At 43.9% G+C, this 19,263-nt stretch overlaps 1 protein-coding gene across 1 annotated transcript in view; it reads left to right on the top strand.

The window, feature by feature from the left end:
- The window catches only part of LOC112256889 (mitotic deacetylase-associated SANT domain protein), a 32,704-nt gene extending 22,861 nt beyond the window's left edge, over window positions 1-9,843 (top strand). Inside the window, exons 9-12 of the mRNA XM_024430444.2 lie at window positions 106-249; window positions 1,780-1,905; window positions 2,640-2,827; window positions 7,043-9,843. Of these exons, the coding sequence (XP_024286212.2) occupies window positions 106-249; window positions 1,780-1,905; window positions 2,640-2,827; window positions 7,043-7,292 (708 nt within the window). The 3' untranslated portion in view covers window positions 7,293-9,843. The remainder of the gene's footprint in view (window positions 1-105; window positions 250-1,779; window positions 1,906-2,639; window positions 2,828-7,042) is intronic.
- Window positions 9,844-19,263: the final 9,420 nt, after the last annotated feature.

Genomic DNA, 19,263 nt, shown 5'->3' with positions numbered 1-19,263 from the left:
GAGTTTTGAGACTCTATAAGCAGGAAAACACAGTACAGTATGTTAAAACATGTACTAGGCGTAGATATGAAGTGTCTGTTGATGTGTCTGTGTCTGGTGGTTCAGGTAAGCACTAAGACGGTGGCTCAGTGTGTGGAGTTCTACTACAGCTATAAGAGGCAGGTGAAGACGGGTCGGAACGGAGCTCTGATCTACGGAGACATGGACCCACCTGAGAGCAGGAACACTGAGGAGGAGCTGGACCACAAGGTGAGTTGATTGACTACCTACAAAAGGATGTTATAACACATTCACAAGCACTACGTAAGCATTTACAGATTCTATAAACAATCCATCCCTTTACCAACAGATACAACACTACATAAGCAATCTTTGTACAATAATTATTATCTTCAATGTTCCCTCCAAAAAAATGTAGGTCTGCTGAGTGCAAACTTGAAAATTCTGTACAACTTCCGGCGCGTGTTTAATGTGAACACTGAGGCTGTACCCGCTTTAAGTTACAGTTTTAAACGTGGCCATGTGGGCTACTGTGGCAATTTTATCATAATGTTGGCCTACCAATGAGGCCTACCCTCAAAAGCAATGGAGAAAATGCATGCCATAACATTTTAACATGGAAATAGCTGTTCTATCATTTAGCCTACATTAGCAGCCAATGTGTGGTGTCAATGTAGGCCTACATTCCATATGACTTTTGAAAGAAACATGCAGGGCTTGACATGAACCTGTTTATCCACTTGTCCTTCAGATAAGGAGGTGACTGAAAATGTTGTTGCGTTGTTTGATACCAGAAACCACTTTACAAAATAAAATGCATTATTATTCCCACACCATTATTACAGAGAATCAGACTAATTATACTACCCTCTGCCTATTGGCTACTTAGCTTATTCAAGCCTGTCTCAAAAATAAAACACTGCCCCTTTAAGACACACAAAAAAACTATAACTGGCTCACTTTTCTAAGATGGGTAGAAATGTACACATTTTATGCTCTTGCAGGAAGCAATCACTCCTCCATTGCTGACTACAAATGATCTATAACCGGGCTAATAATTCAGTAACTAGCAAAGGATATGAACAGATGAACAAATGTGCACATGTTGCTACATGTAGCTCTCTCTTTGATCTCAAAACAAGCACATCTACAGATGACCGCTCATGCTGTAAACACAGTCCAGATCAAAGTGAATGGCACAGATCCATATATGGCAATGGTCTATTTGCATATAGGCCTACTGCAGCTCTGATTGGTTATGGCACACCGGTCTATGAAGAGTACAGGCCTGACTTGTGCCTGTCAATAGAATCCGACTCCGATGCGTTCTGCCTACAACAAAATCTTTTGCATAGTTAGTTTTGCATTCTAAAGTATTTTATAGTTTGTTTCGGTATGTTCCATTGAAAGTGGCTAATATTGTGTTGATTCTATCACAATTCCAACAGTAAAGGGAAACATTTATAGTGTTAACTGACGGGGAAAACTCTAGAAAGTTCAGTAAAGTTCAATATCGTGCTTCTCTGCGCGGTCTGATATTTCTTCTGCACGGCAGTCCCGAGGGAACATTGCTTATCTTTCTCCTTCTCTCTCTCTCTTTCTCTCTCTCTCTCTCTCTCTCTCTCTCTCTCTCTCTTTCTCTCTCTCTCTCTCTCTCTCTCTCTCTCTCTCTCTCTCTCTCTCTCTCTATTTCTCTCGCTCTCTCGCTCTCTCTCTTTCTCTCTCTCTTTCTCTCTCTCTCTCTCTCTCGCTCTCTCTCGCTCTCTCTCTCGCTCTCAGAGCTGTCAGAGATTAGAATCTCGGAAGGAAGAGGAAGACAACAGGAATTGGGAGGGGTCAGTTGACAGGAAGCACCGGGGCTCCAGTCCAAGCAGGGTGACACAGACGTTACAGGCCACAGAGAACGTGAGTGGGAGTTTCAGGGGGACAGTGTGTGTGTCTGTGTGTTGGAACGGAGGAGACGCTGACTAGAAGATGAATGAGCATTTTCATGGCTGTATGTGTTATGTTTATTCTTGTGTAATCAACACTGATGCCCCCATGCAGTAAACAACATTTGCACTTTTGAACGTGCCTTAACTGAGTTCACAGTAGGATAGTGGATAGGGAAACCAAGCTGCAGTGTTGTTAAGTGTGTTGCTCTCTAGTGGCTAAACACTGAACAGCTGACTTGGCTGGCTTCCTCTCTCCCCATGTTGCGTAATTTCACTCTGTCAGCAAACGATGACTCATAAAACTGACCCCATTCCCCATTTTCTGCAGTTAGTTGGGTGACCTGGCAGAAAGCTATGGTTTTAAAAGGTGGCCTCTTGAGCTTTGGTGGAACATTGAGCTTTGTTATGTTTTGTATGGTCTGATGTAACAATGTGTCAAAAACAAGCCTTATATTGATTGTATTGAGTGTATTTTGTACTAACCAGGTACGCAATGTTCAGGTTAGTTTGGCTCTAGCTGGGAGGTGTGTGAGTGTGTGTGCAAAGCAGTTGACAAGATACTACTCTGACAGTGATCAGCTGTCATGCGCAGCTTGGCAATGTGGAGGAGAAGGTGTTTTTTGTATGCATGCCTGTGACCTTGCATCTATGATCTTTTGAATGCTTAAATAATGTTGCAAATTAAGTATGTAAATGTGTGTGCAGGCTGGAGCGGTCCTGGTGCTGAAGACACAGGAGGATGTGAGGAGAGACCAGATGTCTTCCCGGGTCAGTCACCCCCCTCAGCCCTCTCCCAGCGCCCCCTCGAAACCACGGCCGCCTCCCAAGACCATATCAGGGACCAAGGGCCCCGCCGGACCAGAGGGAGAGTTCCCTTGCAAGAAATGTGGCAGGTAAGTGTCTGAGACATGTCTTAGAATAGAAGGTCTTAGATGGCTATAGGCAGAGCAACATGGTGCCATCAACTGTCAAAGATGGCCCATCTCTCTATGTGGTTCTATGGCTAAAGGTACATGGAAGCTCAGTTGGTTTCTGGTTAAAGGTATTTGGAAGCTCAGTTGGTTTCTGGTTAAGGGTACTGTATTTGGAAGCTCAGTTGGTTTCTGGTTAAAGGTACATGGAAGCTCAGTTGGTTTCTGGTTAAAGGTACTGTATTTGGAAGCTCAGTTGGTTTCTGGTTAAAGGTACTGTATTTGGAAGCTCAGTTGGTTTCTGGTTAAAGGTACTGTATTTGGAAGCTCAGTTGGTTTCTGGTTAAAGGTACTGTATTTGGAAGCTCAGTTGGTTTCTGGTTAAAGGTACTGTATTTGGAAGCTCAGTTGGTTTTTGGTTAAAGGTACTGTATTTGGAAGCTCAGTTGGTTTCTGGTTAAAGGTACTGTATTTGGAAGCTCAGGTGGTTTCTGGTTAAAGGTACTGTATTTGGAAGCTCAGTTGGTTTCTGGTTAAAGGTACTGTATTTGGAAGCTCAGTTGGTTTCTGGTTAAAGGTACTGTATTTGGAAGCTCAGTTGGTTTCTGGTTAAAGGTACTGTATTTGGAAGCTCAGTTGGTTTCTGGTTAAAGGTACTTGGAAGCTCAGTTGGTTTCTGGTTAAAGGTACTGTATTTGGAAGCTCAGTTGGTTTCTGGTTAAAGGTACTGTATTTGGAAGCTCAGTTGGTTTCTGGTTAAAGGTACTGTATTTGGAAGCTCAGTTGGTTTCTGGTTAAAGGTATTTGGAAGCTCAGTTGGTTTCTGGTTAAAGGTACTGTATTTGGAAGCTCAGTTGGTTTCTGGTTAAAGGTACTGTATTTGGAAGCTCAGTTGGTTTTTGGTTAAAGGTACTGTATTTGGAAGCTCAGGTGGTTTCTGGTTAAAGGTACTGTATTTGGAAGCTCAGTTGGTTTCTGGTTAAAGGTACTGTATTTGGAAGCTCAGGTGGTTTCTGGTTAAAGGTACTGTATTTGGAAGCTCAGTTGGTTTCTGGTTAAAGGTACTGTATTTGGAAGCTCAGTTGGTTTCTGGTTAAAGGTACTGTATTTGGAAGCTCAGTTGGTTTCTGGTTAAAGGTACTGTATTTGGAAGCTCAGTTGGTTTCTGGTTAAAGGTACTTGGAAGCTCAGTTGGTTTCTGGTTAAAGGTACTGTATTTGGAAGCTCAGTTGGTTTCTGGTTAAAGGTACTGTATTTGGAAGCTCAGTTGGTTTCTGGTTAAAGGTACTGTATTTGGAAGCTCAGTTGGTTTCTGGTTAAAGGTATTTGGAAGCTCAGTTGGTTTCTGGTTAAAGGTACTGTATTTGGAAGCTCAGTTGGTTTCTGGTTAAAGGTACTGTATTTGGAAGCTCAGTTGGTTTTTGGTTAAAGGTACTGTATTTGGAAGCTCAGGTGGTTTCTGGTTAAAGGTATTTGGAAGCTCAGGTGGTTTCTGGTTAAAGGTACTGTATTTGGAAGCTCAGTTGGTTTCTGGTTAAAGGTACTGTATTTGGAAGCTCAGTTGGTTTCTGGTTAAAGGTATTTGGAAGCTCAGTTGGTTTCTGGTTAAAGGTACTGTATTTGGAAGCTCAGTTGGTTTCTGGTTAAAGTTACGGTATTTGGAAGCTCAGTTGGTTTCTGGTTAAAGGTACGGTATTTGGAAGCTCAGTTGGTTTCTGGTTAAAGGTATTTGGAAGCTCAGTTGGTTTCTGGTTAAAGGTATTTGGAAGCTCAGTTGGTTTCTGGTTAAAGGTATTTGGAAGCTCAGTTGGTTTCTGGTTAAAGGTATTTGGAAGCTCAGTTGGTTTCTGGTTAAAGGTATTTGGAGGCTCAGTTGGTTTCTGGTTAAAGGTACTGTATTTGGAAGCTCAGTTGGTTTCTGGTTAAAGGTACTGTATTTGGAAGCTCAGTTGGTTTCTGGTTAAAGGTACTGTATTTGGAAGCTCAGTTGGTTTCTGGTTAAAGGTACTGTATTTGGAAGCTCAGTTGGTTTCTGGTTAAAGGTATTTGGAGGCTCAGTTGGTTTCTGGTTAAAGGTACTGTATTTGGAGGCTCAGTTGGTTTCTGGTTAAAGGTATTTGGATGCTCAGTTGGTTTCTGGTTAAAGGTACTGTATTTGGAGGCTCAGTTGGTTTCTGGTTAAAGGTATTTGGAGGCTCAGTTGGTTTCTGGTTAAAGGTACTGTATTTGGAGGCTCAGTTGGTTTCTGGTTAAAGGTATTTGGAGGCTCAGTTGGTTTCTGGTTAAAGGTACTGTATTTGGAGGCTCAGTTGGTTTCTGGTTAAAGGTATTTGGAGGCTCAGTTGGTTTCTGGTTAAAGGTACTGTATTTGGAGGCTCAGTTGGTTTCTGGTTAAAGGTACTTGCATATAAAAGAAACAGATTTGGATAAAGCTATTCCAATTGATTGATTGATTTGGATAAAGCTATTCCAATTGATTGATTGATTTGGATAAAGCTATTCCAATTGATTGATTGATTTTGGATAAAGCTATTCCAATTGATTGATTGATTTGGATAAAGCTATTCCAATTGATTGATTGATTTGGATAAAGCTATTCCAATTGATTGATTGATTTGGATAAAGCTATTCCAATTGATTGATTGCAAAGTTTAAAACATCTGTCTATATTTTGCAGCAGGTTGACGTTTATTACCAGGAATTTTGCCCTTGAGGCAGAACTGAGCGATTTCTGCTTGTTGGGCCAGCTGCAAAGTCCAAATTGGATATATATATAAAAAATAAAATCATGACAAAAATGCAGTCTATGCAGCTTTTTGGTCTAAATTTAAGGTTAGGCATTAGGGTTAGCAGTGTGGTTAAGTTTAGGGTAAATGTTAGGTTTAAAATCAGATTTTATGACATTGTGTCTGTGCCAGCTAGTGACCACTCTGCAGAGCTGCCTCCAGGGCAAGATTCATGACAATAAATACCAACCTGCTGTTTTGCAAGTAGAAATTGTTTACTCTGAGAGTGAATCGTATGGACTAGTAGTAGTGATGTGTATTGTAAATTGGAGAAGAAACCTTGATCAAAGGGTACTGAGATATCGACAACATCTGCAGGATAACTGCCTTCTACTGGTTGGTTGGGATATGTTGAAATCTTGGAGATGTTGTTGGTTGCAAAAACACTGATTTGAGAAGCACTCCGAGCACTTTGTGTGCGTGGGTGAGTGTGTTTCTGTGTGTGCATGTGCGTGTATAACATAGTGAGAAGCACTCCGAACACTTTGTGTGTGTGGGTGAGTGTGTTTCTGTGTGTGCATGTGCGTGTATAACATAGTGAGAAGCACTCCGAACACTTTGTGTGTGTGGGTGAGTGTGTTTCTGTGTGTGCATGTGCGTGTATAACATAGTGAGAAGCACTCCGAACACTTTGTGTGTGTGGGTGAGTGTGTTTCTGTGTGTGCATGTGCGTGTATAACATAGTGAGAAGCACTCCGAGCACTTTGTGTGTGTGGGTGAGTGCGTTTCTGTGTGTGCATGCGCGTGTATAACATAGTGAGAAGTGCTCCTTGGTGGTTGTTTGAGCAGGAAGGAATAAAGCAAAGTTGGACAATTTTGATAGAAGAGCTCACCCTTAGCAACCGCAGTCCTGTTATTATCAACTGTCTCCTAGCAACTGAAACACAGCAGTGATATGGCATGCCATGCCCCCAGTCTATGCAGCTCTGCCCAGCGACTAACTGTGTATTAATTATCAACACGCCCATTATCCGGGTCCTCATTGGCCCATATACTGTAGACTACTCTGCAGTATTCTGCCTTATCATGGTGTTGCACTGCATACAATTCTAGATTCACCGTAGAAAAACCACGAGAGCAGACCTTCTCTTCTGCACAAGCACTGTATGGTTTGTGAACCTAGATTATGAAGTGAGGAAAACTGATATTTCATTTACACGTGGACAAATGTTTCTGTCATCTGGACTTCATCAGTTCTCCTTCCTTCAGATCCAAGGTTCACACACAGTACAGTGATTATGTAAAGACAATGTCTACACTCCTCGAATTGAAGTACGGACCCTATTTTTCTACACCAAACAATAAACCAACACCATACAGTGCTTGTCCACAGAAACGAAAGCTTACAATGAAGCCAACCCAGTCTTCTCTCAAACCTCTGTGCTTCTCCTCCTCCTCCTTCTCCCCTTAGGATCTTCTACAAGGTGAAGAGCCGCAGTGCCCACATGAAGAGTCACGCGGAGCAGGAGAAGAAGGCCGCAGCGCTGAGGCAGAAGGAGGCGGAGGAGAGGGCAGCGGCCCAGGCGGCAGCAGAGGCTGCAGCGTTACTGGCCGCCCGGCAGGACGGGGAACGGGAGGGGAACACAGCCGGAGGAGACAGCACAAACGATGACTCGTCTGAGGAAGATGATGATGAAGAGGAAGATGAGGACTGGCACTAAGACCATAGAGATAGAAAACGAGCCCACCCCACCTGTCTTTGCCATTATGGCAAGTGTACGCTCAATCTATCTGGCTTATACAGACAGACAGGCAGACAGACAGACAGACAGCCCTCTCCACGGTCAGGGTGAGCGGTAACAAACAGAACAGAGCAGAACTCTGAGGCCTCAGAACCCTAGCGCCCTCGAGTGTTCAGCTACGGCTCCTAACACTCAAGGGACATTTTACGCCCTCTTGTTACGCCCTCTTGTTACGCCCTCTTGTTACGCCCTCTTGTTACGCCCTCTAGTTACGCCCTCTTGTTACGCCCCCTTTACGCCCCCTTTTACGCCCTCAAGTTACGCCCTCTAGTTACGCCCTCTAGTTACGCCCTCTAGTTACGCCCTCTTGTTACGCCCCCTTTTACGCCCCCTTTTACGCCCTCTAGTTACGCCCTCTTGTTATGCCCCCATTTTACGCCCTCTAGTTACGCCCTCTTGTTACGCCCTCTTGTTACGCCCTCTAGTTACGCCCTCTAGTTACGCCCTCTAGTTACGCCCTCTAGTTACGCCCTCTAGTTACGCCCTCTAGTTACGCCCTCTAGTTACGCCCTCTTGTTACGCCCTCTTGTTACGCCCTCTTGTTACGCCCTCTAGTTACGCCCTCTTGTTACGCCCTCTAGTTACGCCCTCTAGTTACGCCCTCTAGTTACGCCCTCTAGTTACGCCCTCTTGTTACGCCCTCTTGTTACGCCTGCTTTAGCAGCGTTTCTCTCTGGGAAAAAACTGTCTTCATAAACAAACTGCTTTTTTTATTGTTTCATGGAACAGGATCTCCTATCTTGACACTTTCAGGGACAAGTTCTCTCACGCGTTTTCTCCCTCTTCCCTTTAACCTGCTTGTGAAGTGTTCAGGGGTTAACTCTCTCTCAGGCACACAGTAGGGTAGGAAAGAAAGCCATGCCATCTCTCTCTCTAACACCAATACTTTTCTTTCTCTTGTCTGCCATCCACCCCTGGCTTCTTCCTCTTCCTGTCAGCACTTTCAGCCAATCACAACACAGCACACAGACTCATCAGGTGGAAACTATATAGACACGCCCTCAGCCCAGCCTTTAAAAACTAGAATAGTTTGTGATGCCTGGCAATGCAAGACTACATGAACCACAATGCAACCCGGCTTGGCCACTGCTTTCTCTACTCTCTGATCCTCAGTTTGATATGTTATTATGAATAGAAGGACACCATATGAGTGATTGGGACCATGCAATATTGAAGTTGAAAGGACTTCCAGGTCATGAAAAGCCCAGATAGACTGATGTGGTGGTAACACCAAAGATGGTGGATAAATGAAGATTTCCTACTCAGGCAGTTTACCATTGAAAACAATTGTCAGTTCCAGTCTGCTTAAGGGGGTGGCCCTCCCATAGGCATCAATGCATTAGTAGCTGGGTCTGATCCGCTTCGTTCATTGACTGTACATGAACCAGAAAAAGTGGGATGTCTCACTTCTTCCGTCTCTCGTAACACTGCCTGTGTGGAGGCTTACCTATATGTGAAGGAAGGAACCATATAGAGAACAGAACACACATTGTTGTGCGAGTTTCTGCATTTTTCCTGTTTGGGACTTTTTCACTCACTCAAGGCTGTCAAAAGCTTGCACAGATGCGTCGGTCCTCAGTTCACCGAACTGGTTTCATCTTAGTTTCAAGTGCTGTTCTCAGTTGGATCCCTACCCTGATCACTTGTTTTATAGTCATCATGTGGTGTTTCTCCTCACTGTTGATGCCTTGGATGTTTTTAACACTTAATCTATGGATGAACGACAATCAATTTTACAAAGGTTCTTTTTATATCCAACGAAATACTGTTGCTTTTTTGCTTATTATATCAAATTGTTAATGTTGTTTTTTGTTAATAATATTGTTATTAATAATGTCACAGTTGTCTCTTGTATTATTGTGATTTTGGATTGTTTTTGCGGCAGGTTGCTTTGGAGATCTTTCTCATTTGACTGTAGTGTAGGGTTATTTAAGACATTGCTTTCGCTGTCTGTTTTGAACTGTGAGGTTTTAGAGTTACATCTAAAGACAGTCTGAGTAGAGAAGAGATGTGAAACAGAATTGTAAACGTGCAGTAGATAGAAGAACCACGTGATCCCTGATGACAACACCCCCTCTTATTCCTTGTGTCCAGATGTCACCCAAATTGAAAACGGTTTAGGTAAGGTAAGGGTAGGGGTTAAGGTTAGGGTTTAGGGTATGGACATCCCAAGGATTCTGGGAAAGCACTAACCACATCATTACGGCAGGAGGAAAGAGTGAGGAAAACATGATGATGATGTTGACTGTTGAATGATGTTGATTTGAATGGGTATGTCCATTCTATTTCTATAGAAAAGGATGTCTCTGTCTATCTGACTATCTTATTGTCGACATATCTCGTTCTGCCAAGCTCCATATCTCTATCTCTATTGCCTCCTCCAAGCGCCAGACCAGACTCTATCTGTCGCCAAGGCAACAAACGAGCAGGCTGAAGATTCTTCTCTTTAAGCAGTCAGCCACAGTGGGGAGCAGAGAGGAACAGCTCCAATTACCGGACCCAGCTAAACCTACCTGGGTACTATGCACTGTGTGTGTGTCAGAGGAGGCTGGCGGGGAGGGCTATAGGAGGACGGGCTCATTGTAATGGAATACATGGAACCGTATTAAACATTTACATTTGAGTCATTTAGCAGAAACATTTATCCAGAGCAACTTTCAGGAGCTATTAGGGTTAAGTTCCTTGCTCAAGGACACATCGACATATTTTTTGCCTAGTCAGCTCAGGAATTCCAACCAACAACCTTTTGGTTACCGGCCCAATGCTCTTACCTCCTAGACTACCTGCCACCACCAGAAACAACGTGTTTGACTCCATTCCAATGATTCCATTCCAGACATTACAAACAGCCCATACTCCTATAGCTCCTCCCACCAGCCTCTTTTGGTGTGTGTGTTTGTGAGTGAGTGATGTGTATGCATTCTGGAGTGTTTGTGAGTGTGTGATGTGTATGCATTCTGGAGTGTTTGTGAGTGTGTGATGTGTATGCATTCTGGAGTGTTTGTGAGTGTGTGATGTGTATGCATTCTGGAGTGTTTGTGAGTGTGTGATGTGTATGCATTCTGGAGTGTTTGTGAGTGTGTGATGTGTATGCATTCTGGAGTGTTTGTGAGTGTGTGATGTGTATGCATTCTGGAGTGTTTGTGAGTGTGTGATGTGTATGCATTCTGGAGTGTTTGTGAGTGTGTGGAATGCCGCTTGCAAGTTTGCTTTTTCTAGTCGAATATCACTCTGAAATATAATTTAGCCAGTAGAGAGAAGAGGTTTTATCCTGACTGTTCACTTTTGTAATCTCAATGTATCTCTCCTTACCCTTTTTTAAATGATTATTTTTCTCCCCACCACAAGATTGTCATGGGGAAGTGTTTGTTTTGACATGTTATTTTAATAGTGTAAAACAGAATTAAGGAGGAAGTTGAGGGAGGGCATGCCACGAATGCCAAGAAGCTGGAAGCCTTATTCACTTTCATTCAATTAGTTAAGGGAATAAAACACTTTACATTTTATTTACATTAAGAATATCTATGAATTAAACTCTATCAATGCATACTTTGTATGCTATTTTCCTATGGGGGTTCATTTCACACTAAGGATGTAAAATGGAATGGAATCTCAAGTGCTTTTTACTACAATGTAACTTATTTGGTTAAATTAGATTTGTACTACCTGTGTGTTTTTGTAATAAAAAATGGGGAAAGCACTGTTTATTAAAATGTTACAATACTCATGAAATAAGTGTTTTGGTCCTTTACAAAATGTGCTAGTATCTATAAGCTGACATGTTATGGGTCCAGGTTATTAGACTAAGTCCATAGAGTCACTGTTTCATTCAGTGTGTGTCTGGCTCCAGGGTAACGTTTTCTCTAGGTGCAGATCTAGGATCAGCTTCCCCTCTGCCAATCTTCACCCCAACCATTAGTGGGGGAAATGCTAAACTGACCCAAGATAAGCGTCTTGGGGCAACGTCACCCTACACCATGTCTGTAGCTGTTATTTTACTAAGATCCACTACGGGGCAGTATTGTAGTAGGAATCTTACATGCCTTTACATATCCCAAGCATAAGAGGGCATCATTGTTTCAAATTGTATGTTCGTTTGACTTTTGTCTTTTTTTTCTGGTCGAAATAAATAGCTTTATTCCAGATTGAGCTAGAATAATGTTATACTATGTACTATACTGGATTTACTCTTTGTATTGTAAGAGTCATTGAGTAAATTAGACATTGCTGCTTCTCATATCAAACTGTGTCATGTGGCCGTGAGTCACTGGTCAGATGTGGCTGTTTTGGTGGAACATCCAAACTGGTGGTTGGATGTTGGTCTGGATGGAGCTTGGTGTGGCTGTTTGGTAGTATGTCTTTGAATTTATTTATTCAATTTTAGCATGTTATTCTGCACGTGTTCCTCTTAAATCTTTGTTTGGCTCTTTTGTTTGTCCTTTCACTCTGACATTTTTTCTCTCCCCCTTCTGTTGTTTCTCTCTACAGTGAAAGTGTTGGACTAGCTTGATCAGTAGTGCTGGACAGAGCTGCAGTGGGCTACTAGAACAGAGTTGGCTCAGGATGACAGACAATATTCACAGTCAAAACAAGGACAGTATTAGGCTCAGATGTCTCCTCCATAGAAATGGAAGGAATAGAACAGACTTCCCCATTCTATTTCTATGCTCACACACACTGCGTATGTAAGGGGTCCAAAGCCTGGGAGAAGAGAGGGAGGAGGGAGGGGTGTATTGAAAGAGGTAGGAATGCAGGGCAGAAGGGAGGAAAGACGGGTTAGGAGAAGTGGGGTTTGAACTGAAGAGGATTCTTCAACATGAAACGTTGCTTTATCTTGAAAGCTGTGACAGCATCTGGGAACAATCAGAGCCATGTGTAGTTCAGCCTTTAACACCATAGGGCCCTCCAAGTACATCACTAAACTCAGGGCCCTCCAAGTTCATCACTAAGCACAGGGCCCTCCAAGTTCATCACTAAGCTCAGGGCCCTCCAAGTTCATCACTAAGCTCAGGGCCCTCCAAGTTCATCACTAAGCTCAGGGCCCTCCAACCTCATCACTAAGCTCAGGGCCCTCCAAGTTCATCACTAAGCTCAGGGCCCTCCAAGTTCATCACTAAACTCAGGGCCCTCCAAGTTCATCACTAAGCTCAGGGCCCTCCAAGCTCATCACTAAGCTCAGGGCCCTCCAAACTCATCACTAAGCTCAGGGCTCTGGGTCTGAACCCCTCACCGTGCACTTGGTCCTGGACTTTCAAATGGCCGACCCCAAGTTATGAAGGTAGTGCCTAGCCCCCTCCTGTTTTCCCGGTTCATCCATGACTGCGTGGCCACAAAGTCTCCAACTCAATCATCAAGTTTGCTGATGACACAACAGTGGTAGGCCTGATTACCAACAACGACGAGACAGCCTACAAGGAGGAGGTGAGAGCCCTGGCAGAGTGTTTTGTAATGGCACCCTATTCCCTATTGCACTGTAATGGGACCCTATTCTCTATTGCACTGTAATGGCACCCTATTCTCTATTGCTCTGTAATGGCACCCTATTCTCTATTGCACTGTAATGGCACCCTATTCACTATTGCTTTGTAATGGCACCCTATTCTCTATTGCTTTGTAATGGGACCCTATTCTCTATTGCTCTGTAATGGGACCCTATTCCCTATTGCAAGGTAATGGCACCCTATTCTCTATTGCACTGTAATGGGACACTATTCTCTATTGCACTGTAATGGGACACTATTCTCTATTGCACTCTAATGGGACACTATTCTCTATTGCACTGTAATGGGACACTATTCTCTATTGCACTCTAATGGGACACTTCTCTATTGCACTCTAATGGGACACTATTCTCTATTGCACTCTAATGGGACACTATTCTCTATTGCTCTGTAATGGGACACTATTCTCTATTGCTCTGTAATGGGACACTATTCTCTATTGCACTGTAATGGGACACTATTCTCTATTGCACTCTAATGGGACACTATTCTCTATTGCACTGTAATGGGACACTATTCTCTATTGCACTGTAATGGGACACTATTCTCTATTGCACTGTAATGGGACACTATTCTCTATTGCACTCTAATGGGACATTATTCTCTATTGCACTCTAATGGGACACTATTCTCTATTGCACTCTAATGGGACACTATTCTCTATTGCACTGTAATGGGACACTATTCTCTATTGCACTGTAATGGGACACTATTCTCTATTGCACTCTAATGGGACACTATTCTCTATTGCACTCTAATGGGACACTATTCTCTATTGCTCTGTAATGGGACACTATTCTCTATTGCTCTGTAATGGGACACTATTCTCTATTGCTCTGTAATGGGACACTATTCTCTATTGCACTCTAATGGGACACTATTCTCTATTGCACTCTAATGGGACACTATTCTCTATTGCTCTGTAATGGGACACTATTCTCTATTGCTCTGTAATGGGACACTATTCTCTATTGCACTGTAATGGGACACTATTCTCTATTGCACTCTAATGGGACACTATTCTCTATTGCACTGTAATGGGACACTATTCTCTATTGCACTGTAATGGGACACTATTCTCTATTGCACTGTAATGGGACACTATTCTCTATTGCACTGTAATGGGACACTATTCTCTATTGCACTGTAATGGGACACTATTCTCTATTGCACTGTAATGGGACACTATTCTCTATTGCTCTGTAATGGGACTTTCCAGGTGAAGAAAAAAGAAAGCAGTTATTGATGAAGTCAAACAAAATCTGTTTTAAGTTGCAAACGCGAGACACCTTCAGCACAGGGTCTCTGAGCCCTTATATCCTTATCACATATGTTCTGGAAACACGTCACAAAAGACAGAACACAAGGCAGTGAACCACACAGTCTCACAGAATACAATAATAACCAGTGTGACTGGCGCCAATACTATCAGCAGATAGGAGCACTGTCCATAACATTCAAGTCTAGTGAACATCGACCTTGCTCAAACAGAATCTTGTGTATTACAGAAAGGAAAACTATAAAACGTGTTAATCACTTAACTGAATGGGACTTCTATATTTAATTTGCCATTACACACTATATAGGGAACAGAGACCTATTTGGGACTGAATGTGAGTCACAAATAATTCTCTCTGACTCTCCCAGTCCAGTGGCCTCTATGTGCCGTTTGGGACGCAACCAGAGAGACTCATTTGTAACTGGCTGTTGGTGATGGTATTCTGGTTCATTTATCAGAGAGAGGAGATCAACCCCACTACAAACCATCTCCGAAACCCCTAGGAACAGCCATCATATAGTGTGGAGAGAGGGGTCGGCCATGCCAGTCAAAGTGTGGGTGTGTGTGTGTTTGAGAGACCTGAATCCTGGGATCAACTCAACATGGCAGAACAGATGTAGCTATTACAGATGGCTGCACTGCAGCACTAACTGACCTTACCTAGTGCAGAACTAACTGACCTTACCTAGTGCAGAACTAACTGACCTTACCTAGTGCAGCATTAACTGACCTTACCTAGTGCAGCATTAACTGACCTTACCTAGTGCAGCATTAACTGACCTTACCTAGTGCAGCACTAACTGACCTTACCTAGTGCAGCATTAACTGACCTTACCTAGTGCAGCACTAACTGACCTTACCTAGTGCAAAACTAACTGACCTTACCTAGTGCAGAACTAACTGACCTTACCTAGTGCAGCATTAACTGACCTTACCTAGTGCAGCACTAACTGACCTTACCTAGTGCAGAACTAACTGACCTTACCTAGTGCAGAACTAACTGACCTTACCTAGTGCAGAACTAACTGACCTTACCTAGTGCAGCATTAACTGACCTTACCTAGTGCAGAACTAACTGACCTTACCTAGTGCAGAACTAACTGACCTTACCTAGTGCAGCACTAACTGACCTTACCTAGTGCAGAACTAACTGACCTTACCTAGTGCAGAACTAACTGACCTTACCTAGTGCAGAACTAACTGACCTTACCTAGTGCAGCATTAACTGACCTTACCTAGTGCAGCACTAACTGACCTTACCTAGTGCAAAACTAACTGACCTTGCCTAGTGCAGCACTAACTGACCTTGCCTAGTGCAGCACTAACTGACCTTGCCTAGTGCAGCACTAACTGACCTTGCCTAGTGCAGCAATAACTGACCTTGCCTAGTGCAGAACTAACTGACCTTACCTAGTGCAGCACTAACTGACCTTGCCTAGTGCAGCACTAACTGACCTTACCTAGTGAAGAACTATCTGACCTTACCTAGCCTCCAGGTTGTCTCAATAGGAGGAGTAGAATAACACACAGACACACACACACACACACACACACACACACACACACACACACACACACACACACACACACACACACACACACACACACACACACAGACAAACAGACAGACACAAACAAAAATACACACAAACATACACACACACAATCAAAAGAATGCCTACTGCCTACTATGCAGTTTCAGTCTTACCTCACTGTGTACAACAGTTTCAGTCTATAGAACAGGAACAGGTACATCTGCGTAGCTCCCACCACAGTACTAGAACGTAATCTGCATGATCATTCGAGGGATAGTGTGAGATTCTGGCGTACTAGCTGCTCCTGTAGACTCCCAGTCATTGCACTAACGCTAGTTATCAATGGTTCCAGACACTGCATTTAACTTCCTTCAAACTGCACACAGAGACATAAAAATGGTATCCATGAGTTCATCTGACTCTGGGTAAGTAGAAAACAAGGGTTAAGGTTGTTTGGGGTTCTTTTGGGAACTTTGGGGTTCTTTTGGGTACTCTAGGTTTTTTGGGGGTGCTTTGAGGTACTGTTGGGGTCTTTTGTGTACCTGTTTGGGTTATTTGGGTTGTTTGGAGTTGTTTGGGATGATTAGTAGGGACCCCCCCAAAAAAGGTTTTAATTGCTAAAATCTTACCCTATCCCTTTAATGACTATTGTTTCAACAGAGGGACATACTTAGTCCTCTACTTATTCTGTCTATATTCTATCCTGGACCATTGCTTCCTCATTGAGGGAAGAGATTTTGACTCGCATCATAAAATAATATTTCCACCATCATCTACAGCCCTAAATAGAAATATCTACTGGGACTCATCTAACAGATGGGCTGGTCCCAAACCTCAGTGAAGTGGTCAGAGTCTGGACTTATTGGATCTCAGGGACTGTACGTGCCACTACAATGGAACCAAGACTCCAGTGGACCACTTGGTCCCATACCCAGGGCCTTGCTGATCTCCTTCTATCTGACTGTCTGTATTACCTAGGGCCTTGTTTATCTCCTTTTATCTGACTGTCTGTACTACCTAGGGCCTTGTTTATCTCCTCCTATCTGATGTGAACAAGGCCCTGGGTAGTACAGACAGTCAGATAGGAGGAGATAAACAAGACCAATCAAAAGGAATGCAGTTGGAGTCATGCTCTGGCTTAGACACAGATGTGTTACTTGGATCCCAGATGGGTCTGCTTCATATCGATGACTCCTCTGTCTCTCTCCCTCCCTCTCCCTCTCTCTCTCCCTCTCCCTCTCTCTCTCCCTCTCCCTCTCTCTCTCTCTCTCTCTCTCTCTCTCTCTCCACTCTCTCTCTCTCCTCTCTCTCTCTCTCTCCACTCTCTCTCTCTCTCTCTCTCTCTCTCTCCTCTCTCTCCTCTCTCTCCTCTCTCCTCTCTCTCTCTCTCCTCTCTCTCTCTCTCCTCTCTCTCTCTCTCCACTCTCTCTCTCTCCTCTCTCTCTCTCTCCTCTCTCTCTCTCTCTCTCTCTCTCTCTCTCTCTCTCTCTCTCTCCTCTCTCTCTCTCTCCTCTCTCTCTCTCTCCTCTCTCTCTCTCTCCACTCTCTCTCTCTCCACTCTCTCTCTCTCCACTCTCTCTCTCTCCACCCTCTCTCTCTCCACCCTCTCTCTCTCCAGCCCCTCTTTCTCTCTCCTTAGGACATCCTCGCTACTCATGCTGAAGAGAAAGAGAGCAATGAACTTACTGTGATCAGGTTTAATGTCGTAATGATACAATGATGAAAGAGGAGGTTCAAATGGGACCCAGGGCTCCATTGCTAACCTGAGGGCCAAGACAGATTCCCAGGCCGACCTGGTCCTTACCCCCTGTCTGTACCCACCGACCCCAGCCCTGGACCGGCCCTGACTAACCCCCCTCCCCCGATCCTCCCTCCCACTCCTCTAGGTGGGCCGGCCTGGCAGGCACACTGACATTTCCAATTGATGAGAGTAGCAGAGACACTCAAGACCATGGCTCCCTGCCCCTGTCAAGGCCAGGAGCCAAAATCCTCCCTCCCTCCTCTCCTCCACCTTCTCCTCTGCTTTCCTATACCAAAGTTGACTATGTTCCTCTCTCCCTATTGGCCCTATGAGGCGGAAAGACCAACAATTGATCAAAGAAGATTCTATGAGGTTTTTGTACAGAGGTTATGGATGGGCGTCTGTAGGAATTGATATGATGTATGTGTCTACTGTATCTCATAGGAACCAGCTGTTTATCATCTTATTGCCTGCTGTGTGTCTGTTTTGTGAAGAGAGTTGGCAGTGGGGACATTGGGGGCCAGTGGAGGACACACAGGGATGTGTTGATTTGTCTCTGGGCCCCTGGTGTAAACAGTTGGCCCCTGGTCTACTGAAGTATACACAGTCCAGTCCAGGCAGGGAATCACATCATAGATTAGCTAGTGAAGCCATCCAACAGCAGCTAACCCGTTCTCTTTGGTTTCTGTTCCAACACCAATACCAGGCCTTTCATCTGCTCTGCTCTTTATCTTCTGGTTGGAGGCGGCCATGTTTCTGAGAGGGAGCTATCACTGAGTTTCCTCTCCGCCTTCACTACAGAGATAAGCAACTATACACATTACACACACGCACAAATGGACGCACGCATGCATACACGCACGAGCACACACACACACACGTAACCGATGTGAAATGGCTAGCTAGCTAGCGGGGTATGCGCTAATAGCTTTTCAATCGGTGACGTCACTCGCTTTGAGACCTTGAAGTAGTTGTTCCCCTTGCAGAGGTTTTTGTGGAGCGATGGGTAACGATGCTTCGTGGGAGGCAGTTGTTGATGTGTGCAGAGGGGGCGAGGAGAGGGACGGAAGCAATACTGTTACACATACATACGTGTGAACACACATATTCTTCTTTTTGCACTGGTGTGACTGAACAGTAAATGTGGAAGTCAACCCTATAGAGAAATTGGGTTTTATAATGTCCATGTAATCTCAGTCTACTGTACCACCTCTCAGACATCAGGAAACAGTTGGCTAGCTGATCACTTATTATGGGCCTCAATGCCCCTCAATACATCTGTCTGTCCCCCATCACGTTGTGCCTTTCCTGTTGTTGCTGTTTACAGTAACCCTGTCAGCTCTCGTGTTTACTGTGTTGTAATGCCCTGTGATGACATGTAAACCTAACTGTTAAACAATAATACAATGAAGAATAACGTGAGCTAAAATTATAATTGTATCCTTTTAAATCATTACTCAATATTTGGACGGAAGCAAATCACCTTGCATGATGTCATATCCTATACCTATGCCTGAGGGCGGCAGGTAGCCTAGTGGTTAGAGCGTCGGGCCAGCAACCTTAGGGTTGCTAGATTGAATCTCCGAGATGACAAGGTTCAAATCTGTCGCAAGGCAGTTAACCCACTGAGCGCTGAAGATGTGGATGTTGATTATGGCAGCCCCCTGCACCTCTCTATTTCAGAGGGATTGGGTTAAATGCAGAAGACACATTTCAGTTGAAGGCATTCAGATGTAAAACTGACTAGGTATCCCCCTTTCCCTATATAAAAGCTAAGTCTGCATACAAACAGAGTGAATAACTTAGAAGAGTGTACTGTAGACATTCGATACAT

The sequence above is a fragment of the Oncorhynchus tshawytscha genome, linkage group LG08 (assembly GCF_018296145.1).
Source record: "Oncorhynchus tshawytscha isolate Ot180627B linkage group LG08, Otsh_v2.0, whole genome shotgun sequence".
In the NCBI taxonomy this organism is placed as follows: domain Eukaryota; kingdom Metazoa; phylum Chordata; class Actinopteri; order Salmoniformes; family Salmonidae; genus Oncorhynchus; species Oncorhynchus tshawytscha.
Note: the sequence above shows the minus strand (reverse complement) of the source record. Positions and strands in the feature narration are given on the sequence as shown.